Source organism: Brachyhypopomus gauderio, chromosome 3 (assembly GCF_052324685.1).
Source record: "Brachyhypopomus gauderio isolate BG-103 chromosome 3, BGAUD_0.2, whole genome shotgun sequence".
Taxonomy (NCBI): domain Eukaryota; kingdom Metazoa; phylum Chordata; class Actinopteri; order Gymnotiformes; family Hypopomidae; genus Brachyhypopomus; species Brachyhypopomus gauderio.
The window spans coordinates 1,040,503-1,052,865 of NC_135213.1; the positions used below are offsets into that span (position 1 = coordinate 1,040,503).

General features: G+C 44.9%; 1 protein-coding gene across 4 annotated transcripts; it reads left to right on the plus strand.

Annotated features, from left to right (window-relative positions):
• Positions 1-533: 533 nt before the first annotated feature.
• susd1 (sushi domain containing 1) lies at positions 534-12,359 on the plus strand. Of its 4 annotated transcripts, none has more exons than XM_076998773.1 (19): positions 534-730; positions 1,281-1,455; positions 3,116-3,250; positions 4,350-4,499; positions 4,599-4,751; positions 4,831-5,043; positions 5,504-5,683; positions 5,840-6,019; positions 6,197-6,376; positions 6,660-6,839; positions 6,988-7,167; positions 9,751-9,915; positions 10,172-10,269; positions 10,410-10,596; positions 10,852-10,945; positions 11,327-11,582; positions 11,704-11,743; positions 12,025-12,118; positions 12,234-12,359. In XM_076998773.1, the coding sequence occupies exons 2-19, from the start codon at positions 1,359-1,361 to the stop codon at positions 12,256-12,258; spliced, it is 2,607 nt and encodes an 868-aa protein (XP_076854888.1). In that variant the 5' UTR covers positions 534-730; positions 1,281-1,358; the 3' UTR covers positions 12,259-12,359. The 4 variants fall into 4 exon arrangements, 3 of the variants coding, with proteins under 3 accessions (XP_076854888.1, XP_076854889.1, XP_076854890.1); XM_076998774.1 differs by having other exon boundaries at positions 4,864-5,043; XR_013129836.1 differs by lacking the exons at positions 11,704-11,743; positions 12,025-12,118; positions 12,234-12,359 and having other exon boundaries at positions 10,852-11,012; positions 11,327-11,462.
• Positions 12,360-12,363: the final 4 nt, after the last annotated feature.

The window sequence follows — 12,363 nt, forward strand, 5'->3', positions numbered from 1 at the left end:
ACATGTGTGAGAGTCTCTGCCAAAGCACTCCTGATACAACACACATTACCTATTATTCACTATTATTCATAGAAACGAAATAATATTTGTTATAATATGTAATTATGTTGAATAATGTCAGGAACAACTTCCTGCTGTGTGGTTGCTTGGTTCCATCAATAAAACCCTTTGATGGTTCATGTTTAGATGCTTATGTGGGTCTATTTCTGCAATGTTTGTGTGATATCATACCTGTCACACTGCCAGTGGTGTGACAGAGCAGTGTGTGTGTGTATGTGTGTATTCATGGTTGTGGGCTGGGGTGTGTACTGTCATTCATTTGACTTTTTTCTACACTTGCTGTGTTTTTTCTTACTGAATGACAGACTACTATACTTACAATTACTGTAACCTCATTGACTAGCAAAGTCAGTAGTATAACCTCAAAGGAGGAAGGAAACTTCTGGAAACCTGTGTGTGAGTGTGTGTGTGATGATAATGCTGAGCTCTCTTATCTGCCTGTCCCATGCAGGGTTAACTCTCCTCCCCCAGCAGAACTTATAGGCCACTCACCCTCTCGCACACTTTCACACACACACTCATTCTATATGTCCTCTGTAAGCCGGAGGCCTGGAGTCAGCACCGAATTTGCACCGAAGGAATCCGTCCAGAGTGCTACAGACTTCCCAAGGATAAGGCCATATGGGAACATATTTCCTGGACTGCAGGAGTTCTGTGACCTCCTGAAGAGGTAAGCTTTGTGATGAACATCTACACTTCACCCAGGCTAAGGAACCAAGTTATAGTGACTGAGTCAGGCTGTCAGGTCTAGTCCTGACCCTACCCCTGACCCTACCCCTGACCCTACCCCTGACCCTACTCCTGACCCTACCCCTGACCCTACTCCTGACCCTAACCCTGACCCTTCTCCTGACCCTACTCCTGACCCTACTCCTGACCCTACCCCTGACCCTGGTGCCGGAACACACTGTGTTTCAGATCAAAACTTGGCAGTGGCACTGTGTAGCCAAAAATAACTAATCACCACACACACTCATTAGTATCATGACTCCGCAGTGTCTGTGTGTGTGTGTGTGTGTGTGTACATGAGCATTTGTGAAAGAGAGGGAATGAATTCACACTGTGATGTGTAACTGAGAGGCCAAAATATGCTGACACACAAAACCTCAAGGTCCAAAGTACCCATGGTAGTATGTGGATGTTTGTGTGAATAAGAGTGAAAGAGACCTTGGTTAACCCAGAACCCCCCCTCTCTCCATCTCTCTCTGCTATCTCTCCAGCTCAGACGTCTGAGGGGCTCGCTACAGGAAGAGAGAGGAAGAGGAGAGGAAGAGGAACATGAGGCAGAGGTGGTTAGTATGTGGATGAGGGACGAGAGGAACAGAGTGGTCGTGAAGAGAGCAGTGAGCATGTCAGTCTTCATCGTGCTAACGATAGCCATTGCCATAACGACAGGTATGGACCCTACACACACAATATACACATAACACAGATCTCCACAACAGCCTGAATATACACAATATACCTATATATATGTGTGTGTGTGTGTATAAACTGTATACTGTGAAGCATTGTCGTATGGTTATGATTATGAATGGAAATGTCCAAACAGAATCGAGGGTTTGGATGGTGCTTTAATGTTTTGTAGCTCTTTTAACAAAGAAGCCAAACTATAATATGAATGAAAATTCCATGATGAAAGTGTTCATGAAAGTTCAACAAGCAGCCTCAAATAGATTGGTCTGTGTGTGGTGATAGGCCGGCCCACACACAGGTTCCGTTACATCATTGGCTGCATAGAAAACCATATTTTACTATAGTACACATACTATACTAATTAGTGTACTACTAATAGTGGAATACTACCTTTGGCATACGTTTTAGAATGGCAGTATGAAGTTGTAGGCTAGACCATTAGGGCTAAGTCTGCAGTCTGCATCTAGAGTTGCGTGAAGCCTTAGACACTGACCTTGAGTCCAAGACAAGACAAAGAAATCAGTTATTATACATTATAAAAAATTATAAATAAAAAATATATATAATATATATATAATTATTATTATATATAAATAATTCATTTTAGGCTACATGAAAGAGTCTAAAAACCCAAATTGATGTCAAATAAAAATAATCAGTGGTAACATTTGCAGTGCTGTAACTGTTCTAACTTCAATGGTAATGTTAATCTGTCTCTCCTGTGAGTTATTCAGAAGTCAAAATCCAGTCAACTGAACTGAAAGCAAACACTCCAAAACACTCATTATTATATAATAATCTTAATTTATATAGCATCTTTTAGACATACATGCAACTCATAGTGCTTTACATGAAAACATTATTTTAGTGTGATAAACATAGTAAATGTTGGAAGATTTCAAATGTCTCTTGAAATACTGTGGCTTTCACAATACAAAGTCCATGAAACAGTAATCAATGTAATCAGTAGTGTCTGATGATGGCTGAGGGGAAGTCTACCAAATCTGCAGACACATTATATATGTTGTAATGAGCATTAGCATGTTAGCTAAAGGGCAAAGTTTTACTGTTTAATCACATTAATTTGTGATCAAATTCGAGTTGAATGCAATGAAAAAAACACACTGACGCATAACTAGATATTTACTGACATTATTAGACTTAATCACTTACAATAGCATCTGTTAAACTTGCAATAATCAGTTTGTAAAGCGTATTAACAAACAAATTTTTTCAATTCTATATTAATGTTAGCTAAAGATAGCATTACCCTCAATTTAGCCACTGAAAAGCTACAGGGACTTTTATTCTGTTTGAATACATCATCATAGTTATGGTAGAAAGACCTCATTATCCAGCGCCTTGGGTGGTGTGGATGTTTTCCAAGTTCTCCTTGCCCTCAGAACAGTACCACAGCCAACAGCTTTTGGCCTCGTGAAATATAGTATGCAGTTTTGAACTGAACAGAAATGCTTGTATGTGTGGACACCTTTCATCCTGATATTGCTAAACATCGCTGTGTGTTTGGTTAAATGATGAAGGGCTTGTTCTGTATGATTAAAGGTGCTGCTAAACATGACTATCTCTCTCTTCCTCCACTCACCTGCACCACGCAACCCCCCCCCCCCCCCCCCACCAGGTGTTGGAGCAGAGGTGGATGTGTGTGCATCTTGCCATGTGAACGCCACCTGTGAGGATAAGCGTGATGGCTCTGGAGGAAAAGTCTGTAACTGCTTGTATGGCTTTGGGGGCAATGGTATAACTCACTGCCAAGGTTAGTGCACTCCATAACACACACACACACACACACACACACACACACACACACACACACACACACACACACACACACACACACACACACAGAACTCACTGCCAAGGTAAGTCCACTCCTTCACTCACTCCCATACACTCCCGCATACACAACAGCACTGTAGAACTCATTGCCAATATTCCTCTCCTCCATCTCTCTCTCACACACACACAATCACAGTGGGAGAACTCAATGCCAAGGTTCCTCTATCACAGGGGTACTCAACTGGCGGACCACGGTCCGGATCCGGACCCGAACGCAGTCCTGTCCGGACCCAATCTCATTCCTGATTAACTGGATACGGACCAAAAAAAAAAAAAACCGGGCTATTTTTCAGGGCTAAAAATTTACGGACAAATTTAGTTGAGTACGCCTGCTCTATCACATACACACAATCCTCTATCATTCACTCAAACACACACTCCATCACACTCTCTCTCTCTCTCTCTCTCTCACACACACACACACACACACACACTCCTCAGTTAATGTATGACCTTCACACATTAAAATTATATTAAATCACTTGTCTAATGCTAAATCAGTACATCTAATGTTGAACCATTAATCTACTGACAATAGCTTTTAAGGCTGAAAAACTTGATTTCTATGGGATTAAGCAGTAGCTTTGACATGGCTGTGTGGTTTCTTAGCATTTTGATTCCAGCGAAGATGGAGACACACCTGTTGTAGACACAGCTGTCATAGATGTACCTGTTGTAGACATACCTATCGTATATGGTCCATGTGGACTGTAGATACAGGGTCACACTGAAGTACTCCTTGTGCTGTGCTTTATGAACTGCCTTACACGTAAAATGTGTTCCATGTGAAGGGTGGTTGTCTTATTGTTTATTGTGGTTATGGTACTGGTTCTGGACCAGAGGATGGGTTCTTGGTTCTTTGTAGGTTTCTTCTTTATGTCCTTAGGAAATGTACATTGCCACTGTCACCTTTAGTATGTTTACTAGTGGTTTGCAACAAATCAAATCTTCACTGACTGATGTAAAATCTGGTCTGTGTAACAGCTCTTAGCATGCATGTCCCTCTTGTCCCTTAGATAAAGATGAGTGTCAGCTGGGGCGGATTTGTGGGGATCACAGTGCATGCCACAACACTTATGGAAGCTACTACTGCACCTGCATGTCAGGCTATGCCCCCACCAACCACATGGCCGTATTCATCCCCAACGATGGAACCTACTGCCACGGTGAGGCATCTCCAGGCCACCCAACACCCCCGTCTGTGCCCTTACATGCTAATCTCCTGTCTTTACCTGCTCTTGTGTATGCAATGTTTTTTTTTTCAGACGTGGACGAGTGTGAGGTAGAGAATATTTGTGGAGATGGAGGTGTGTGTATGAACAGCGAAGGAGATTTCTCCTGCACATGCCGGGTTGGACACACGGTTCAGAAAGGATCCGAACCCTTCCAGCCTCACAGAGACACAGCCTACTGTGAGAGTGCGTACAAACCTCCATTCAGTACTTCCTAACCATACTGTCATTCCCAAATCTCCAGACAGCAGCAGTTGCATTAAAGTGTGTGTGTGTGTGTGTTTGTGTGTGAGTGTAGTGGTAGACTGTGGTGCGCCCCCTGCTGTTCCACATGCAGTACAACGCTCTCCGTCCATCACTCGTTATGGCAGTGTTGTGCAGTTTGGCTGTGCAGATGGCTTTATCTGGAGAGGCGGAGTCAACACCTCCACCTGTGGCCCTGAGGGGCACTGGAGTGGTCCCAGTTTGCGCTGTGAAGGTAAACACCATCACCACCAAGAAACAGAGCTCGGAGTCATATCCAGGGTTGGCCACGCCCCTGCACTGGAGAAGGGCTTCCAATGCTGTTGTGTTGGAGCAACACCAAGCTGTGGGGTGCCATGGTGCCCAGAGTCTGAGAGAGCTTAGTCTGTTCATAACTGCTCACAGTGGATGATGACATTAACTGTTCATAGTGGATGACATTAACTGTTCATAACTACTCATAGTGGATGATGACTAACTGTTCATAACTGCTTATAGTGGATGATGACATTAACTGTTCATAGTGGGTGATAACATTAACTGTTCATAGTGGATGACATTAACTGTTCATAACTACTCATAGTGGATAATGACTAACTGTTCATAACTGCTTATAGTGGATGATGACATTAACTGTTCATAACTGCTCATAACAGCTTTGTTGTGTGTCTCACTGAGCTGCTTCCCTGTGTTAGCGGTGGACTGTGGCGAGCCGTGGTCTTTCCCACACTCCCAGCGGGTCTGGAGTGGCGGCTCTCGGCTCGGCTCTGTGGCTCGCTACACATGCAGCCCCGGGTTTTATAACGCTGGCTCTCAGAGCGCCTCTGTGTGCTCTGCCCTCGGAAGCTGGAGTGCAACCAACTTTAGGTGTCAAGGTACAAAGATGCTGACTGTGGTACTGACTATGTGGTATAGTGGCAAATTTATAATTAAGTTTATTTAATTGACTTAAGAGAAAAAGCCTGCTTAATAACAAAAATTAAAATGCGCATGTATGTTTGCGTGCTTGTATGTGTGTGTGCATGTGTCAGAGATACAGTGTGGCACCCCCCTTCCTCTCCCTCACTCTGTAGTATTATGGGATGGACGCACTAAGATTGGTTCCAAGGTGGTGTATGCGTGTGAGACTGGATACCGCAGTGTAGGTGAAGGACACGTTTCAGTGTGTGTCTCAAGTGGACACTGGACCAAAACACATGTCACATGTCAAGGTGCATGGACTTCATCTTCACGCAGAGGCTAAAAAAATATCTGCTACCAATACACATCTAAACTGAGAACTTCTGAAGGGTTTTTAAAATCTTATTCTCATTAGTACACTGAGCTGCATGACTTGTACGACCTACATTGATGCCCTCTTTTTGAACACTGCCACATTCTCTCTCTAGAGATCCAGTGTGGGGAGCCCTCTGTGCTGCCCCACAGTGGTCGCATGTGGAATGGCAGCATGCGCTTTAACAGTACTGTAATTTATTACTGCGTGGAAGGATACTTTCCTGCAGTGGGGGAAAATAAATCTGTGTGCAGTGAGAACGGTTCTTGGACCACGCCCACTCTGTTCTGCAGAGGTAAAACCTCCTATGGCCCAGTTCTCTCTGTTCCTCACTCACTCACACACATATGCATAAAGGTGCTTGATTTGATACTGTTGACCATGTACAACCAATCAATCAAAAATGTATTTAGTGCTTTTTACAACAGTTGTCAGTTGTACAGTATTTTATGGAATTGTTGACATTTCCTGAGACATAATATAGGTATGTAATATGTATGTAATGCATGTGTGTATTTACCTGTACGCATGCACATTTGCATGTGTGTGTGTGTGTGTGTGTGTGTGTGTGTGTGTAGAGGTGGAGTGTAGTGTTCCTCCCTCTTTCCCCCATGCAGTAATGTTGTGGAATGGCCTCAGTACAGTTGGCGCAGAAGTGCGTCATAAGTGTGATGATGGTTTTTATAACACGGGCAGTGAGGATGTGTCCATATGCACCAGCAGGGGGACGTGGAGCCTCCCCCGGTTTACCTGTCAAGGTAGCATTGTACATGGACTCTTATATCACACCACATTTACATATATCACAACAGAGTCTGAGCAAAGTGTGTGTGTGTTTGCAGCTGCATGTGTTTAGGTGTGTATAGGTGTGGGTGATTTCATGTATGTCTATGTGTGTGTGTTTAGAGGTGGACTGTGGTGTCCCTCCCCCTCTTGCTCACACACTGCTGTCCTGGGACGGCAGCTCGGTCCTGGGCTCTGTGGCTCGGTATGAGTGTGAAGCCGGATACCACAGTCACAACACAGAGCATGTGTCTGTGTGCAGCTCCAACAGCCGGTGGAGCACCGTCCACCTGCACTGCCAAGGTACAGGCTCTCAGAACACACCTGCACTCAGGTAGAAGCTCTCAGAACACACCTGCATTCAGGTACAGGCTCTCAGAACACACCTGCACTGCCAAGGTACAGGCTCTCAGAACACACCTGCACTCAGGTACAGGCTCTCAGAACACACCTGCACTCAGGTACAGGCTCTCAGAACACACCTGCACTCAGAACACACCTGCACTCAGGTAGAAGCTCTCAGAACACACCTGCAGTCAGGTACAGGCTCTCAGAACACACCTGCACTCAGGTACAGGCTCTCAGAACACACCTGCACTCAGTGCACTCAAGTACAGGCTCTCAGAACACACCTACAGTCGGGTACAGGCTCTCAGAACACACCTGCATTCAAGTAGAAGCTCTCAGAACACACCTGCACTCAGATACAGGCTCTCAAAACACACCTGCCCTCAGAACACACCTGCACTTAGGTGCAGGCTCTCAAAAAACACTTGCACTCAGGTACATGCTCTCAGAACATACCTGCACTGCAGAGTTCGACCGCAGTAAAAAATATCAGCATGCATTCAGGGAAGAGTGTACAGGCCTGTGTGTGTGGTTAGTGACTGCTGTGTGATCAGCAGGCAGTGATCAACTGCATCAAGCTTTACTTTACAGAAGTGAATATGTTTAGAAATCGTCTTTAGTAAAGATGATAGAGCACCACGCTCCTAAAGCTGCCCAACTGTCTTCTGTGCTAAACGATATGATGGTGAACTTTAAAATGATGGTGGACGATGCTACACAGTGCAAAATTCATCAGTGCCTAATTGACCTTATTAACTAATTACTGATTTGATAATCAGCTGTAATTCAAGACGAAGGCTGACGGACATATAATAACATGCTCTACTAAAACAGCTATGATGTCATGTGTGCTGATACTCCTCCGATGGCCCATCCTCCCTCCCCTCATCAACCTCCCCTCCCTCCCCATCTCTCCTGGAGCTCAGCTGGGGCACCTCAGCTGCACCACCAGGGTCTGTGGGAGTGGGTGTTAAGGGTCTGTGGTAGTGGGTGTTAAGGGTCTGTGGTAGTGGGTGTTAAGGGTTTGTGGGAGTGGGGGTTAAGGGTCTGTGGTAGTGGTTATTAAGGGTTTGTGAGAGTGGGTGTTAACGGTCTGTGGGAGAGGTTAAGGGCCTGTGGTAGTGGTTGTTAAGGGTTTGTGGGAGTGGGGGTTAAGGGTCTGTGGTAGTGGTTATTAAGGGTTTGTGAGAGTGGGTGTTAACGGTCTGTGGGAGAGGTTAAGGGCCTGTGGTAGTGGTTGTTAAGGGTTTGTGGGAGTGGGGGTTAAGGGTCTGTGGTAGTGGTTATTAAGGGTTTGTGGGAGAGGTTAAGGGTCTGTGGTAGTGGTTGTTAAGGGTCTGTGGGAGTGGTTATTAAGGGTCTGTGGTAGTGGTTGTTAAGGGTCTGTGGTAGTGGTTATTAAGGGTTTGTGGGAGAGGTTAAGGGTCTGTGGGAGTGGTTATTAAGGTTTTGTGGGAGTGGGTGTTAAGGGTCTGTGGTAGTGGTTATTAAGGTTTTGTGGGAGTGGGTGTTAAGGGTCTGTGGTAGTGGTTGTTAAGGGTCTGTGGTAGTGGTTGTTAAGGGTCTGTGGGAGTGGTTATTAAGGGTCTGTGGGAGTGGTTGTTAAGGGTCTGTGGTAGTGGTTATTAAGGGTCTGTGGTAATGGTTGTTAAGGGTCTGTGGTAGTGGTTGTTAAGGGTCTGTGGTAGTGGTTGTTAAGGGTCTGTGGGAGTGGTTGTTAAGGGTCTGTGGGAGTGGTTGTTAAGGGTCTGTGGTAGTGGTTGTTAAGGGTCTGTGGGAGTGGTTGTTAAGGGTCTGTGGGAGTGGTTGTTAAGGGTCTGTGGTAGTGGTTGTTAAGGGTCTGTGGTAGTGGTTGTTAAGGGTCTGTGGGAGTGGTTGTTAAGGGTCTGTGGGAGTGGTTGTTAAGGGTCTGTGGGAGTGGTTGTTAAGGGTCTGTGGGAGTGGTTGTTAAGGGTCTGTGGGAGTGGTTGTTAAGGGTCTGTGGGAGTGGTTGTTAAGGGTCTGTGGGAGTGGTTGTTAAGGGTCTGTGGGAGTGGTTGTTAAGGGTCTGTGGGAGTGGTTGTTAAGGGTCTGTGGTAGTGGTTGTTAAGGGTCTGTGGTAGTGAGGCCACACTGCTTAGCAAAACCACAGCAACCCCTCCTCGCTTCTGCCCTCTACTTTCATCTCGTGCTTCTCCCACCATTTTCAAGTCTTCCTTTCCTTCATAACCTTTGGTTGTCTTGTACACTGTGAGACCTAATGAACAATTACAGAGATAAACTGAATATTGATGCCCATCGCCTCATGAATGTACCACAAGCACTTCATGGACATCACCACTAGGTGTGAGCATTGCTCCATGTTTTCTTATTTAACACTACTGACTGAAGAACACTAAGGAGTGGGACATCAGGTCAAATGCAGCACACATTTTGCATTAAAGTTAAGCCAAAATGAAACACTGTCAGGAGGAGAAAGGCTATTGGTGAGTGACTGGCTATGCGTCCTTTTCCGCTGCAACAGGAGAGCAGTGATTGGCTAATTTGTGTCTCCTACAGCGTACTGTGGGCCAACTCCACTGCTGGCCCACTCAGAGGTCCTGTGGGAGAACAGCACAGTGGTCATCCACCGCTGCATCAAAGGTTACTACAGCCACACAGGAAGTGACATATCGGTGTGTGATGTCACAGGAAGGTGGCAGGTGGCCACTCTACGCTGCAGAGGTATAATGTCTTGGCATCATGCAAAGGCCTGAGATGAATATTAAACACAGATCTTAATTACCATTATTTCAGTCCTCATTTAAATAATGTTAACGTAAGGCAAATCCTGGTTCAAATTCACATTACCACTACTTTAAACACATTTCATGGATTTGGCTGGTTGTGCAAAAACACTTTTTGTCTGGAGGTGTAATACAGGATTGTGTATTTGTCACTACACTGTTATAGATGAGTGTTGTTGTATTGTGTGGGACAGAGGTTCGGTTTGGAGTGCGTGATCTGGCTGTGTTTAATCAAAGATGCCTGCGGTGGAACACAGAGGCGGAGCATAGTGTCACCAATGAGCAGTACAGAGTAAGCTCATTACTGCCCTCTACTGTTCATGAATGCTCACTACAGAATACAGATTATTACTGTTGATAACTGGATGACTGCCCATTACCACGTATGAGTGTATGTATGTATATGTGTGTGTGTGTGTGTACTATCTGCAGGTGTCTTTTACTGGAGAGAGGCACTTCGACCACTCATTCAGTGACAGTCAGAGGAAGCTGTTCAGTTCTGCTGCCCTGCATCCTGTTCTCTGCTTAAACCTACAGCCTGCCACAAACTACACCATTACTGTTAGAGCACAGAGCACTGGAGACACAGCGACAGTCACTGCCAATACCAGCATACCGGGTACATAGACACACACACACACACACACACACACACACAAACATCACTGCCAATATCAGCACACCTGGTACACACACACGCAGTGAAACTGCAAAAAAATACTTCTACATACTTCTACTGACACATTAGTGTCCACATTTTTTCCAGTTTTTGCACGCACCCACCTCTGTGGTTGTTCTGAGACTGTGGTCCTTATGGTACAGGGTTAAACCTGAGAGTGATGCATGAATAAACCACTCATCTTCTGCTTTCCAGTTCCTTCCATACCTGAGGTCAGGTACAGTGAGGTGGACACTCACCTGCCCACACTCAGACTGCACAGAGCCACCAGCACACTGGATCCAATATGGTGAGAACTGGCTACCCGTGTGGGGGCAGGACGCCTGAAACCAGTCACTACAGCTTACCTGATGCAGGTACATCCTGCTTGTACCTGCAATAGAAATGTGGCATTGAGAGAAAAGCTCTGGGTGTCTGACTGAACCACTGAATTCACTTTAATTCAGTTAAGATTTATTTAGCAGTTTCAACAACAGTGTGTCAAGGCATGTTTACAGTAACTAGGTGTAGACACCTAAAAAGCAAACCATGGGCAACAGGAAGGAAGAACCAGAAGCCTAGTCTTGCTAACCCAACCACCTCATTTCTGTGTGTGCATAGTACTGAAGTGAATTCTACCCTGTCTCTATGTGTGGAGAACTGTTGTGAATTCTGTCATCTCTGTGTGCAGTACATACCAGGTGATTGTGTTACCTGTGGAGGGCGTGCTGGTGTTCGACTGCGGCCTGTCCCTGCTGGCTCGCTCCTCCGAGCTCAGGGAGTGTCAGGGCGAGTATGTCGCAGCCCAGCTAGAGCTGCGTAGTCTGAGCACAGATGTGAATTTCACCCTGGGTGACCGCCAGTTGTACGGAGAGTTCTACAATGCTCCACTGGAGACAGGGAGAGATTACTACGTCGTACTGCGCACAGTCTGCCACTGGGGACAGGTGCAACTGAAATCCACAAAACACAGAGCACATGGATGATGATTCAGGGCTGCCATCTGAGCTGTGTTCACACCTGTGTTTTTCTCACATGTTTTTTTCTAAACGTATTTGCTGTTTTTAGATGAGAAAGCAATCCTGTGTCATCTGGGCCAAAGCATTAGGTGAGACTTCCTGTGCATATACTCACAAGGGTGGAAACATGAAAAGAATTCCAAACATATAGTTGTTAATACATTCTCTAAACAAAATAACCCCAATTATTAAGGGATAATAAAAATTAATTATGTAGCCTAAGAATTGGCTTTTTAGGTATTTATATTGAAGGCTACATTTATAGTATTTTGAAGATGCACCTGCCCAAAGCAACCTGCATCTATTTATGTCTGTTATTCATTTAGGGTGTTATAGCTATCATGTCATATTTAATTGTTTTTTGCTGCAGGAACGTCCTATGCCAGCAAGATGTCTGCCCTGATAACCTTCGGCTCTATCGGGGTTTTGGGTGTGATCTGCTTCATGGGTTACTGCTGCAGCTGGTCAGTGTTTAGAAAGAGTGACATGACATTTATTATAACTCCTTCTCATCTTTCCTCTCTGAATAAACTGAATATCTGTGTTTTATTCTTCTCCTTCTCTTCCTGTTTTCTATAGGTTCTGGAAGCCACCCATCCCTTAATGGAATACCTATTACGTAAAAAAAATGTTGGGTGTTTTATTTATAAAATTTGTAATATTATATTCATAGTAAAATTTTCCATACCACTCTTATGGGTTCTGTGAT

Coding starts and splice junctions, on each gene's coding strand:
- susd1 (XM_076998773.1), top strand. CDS start 1,359: ATGTGGATGAGGGACGAGAGGAACAGAGTGGTCGTGAAGAGAGCAGTG. Junction 6,377..6,659: donor GCCCACTCTGTTCTGCAGAG/GTAAAACCTCCT, acceptor GTGTGTGTGTAG/AGGTGGAGTGTAGTGTTCCT. Junction 9,916..10,171: donor GGCCACTCTACGCTGCAGAG/GTATAATGTCTT, acceptor TGTGTGGGACAG/AGGTTCGGTTTGGAGTGCGT.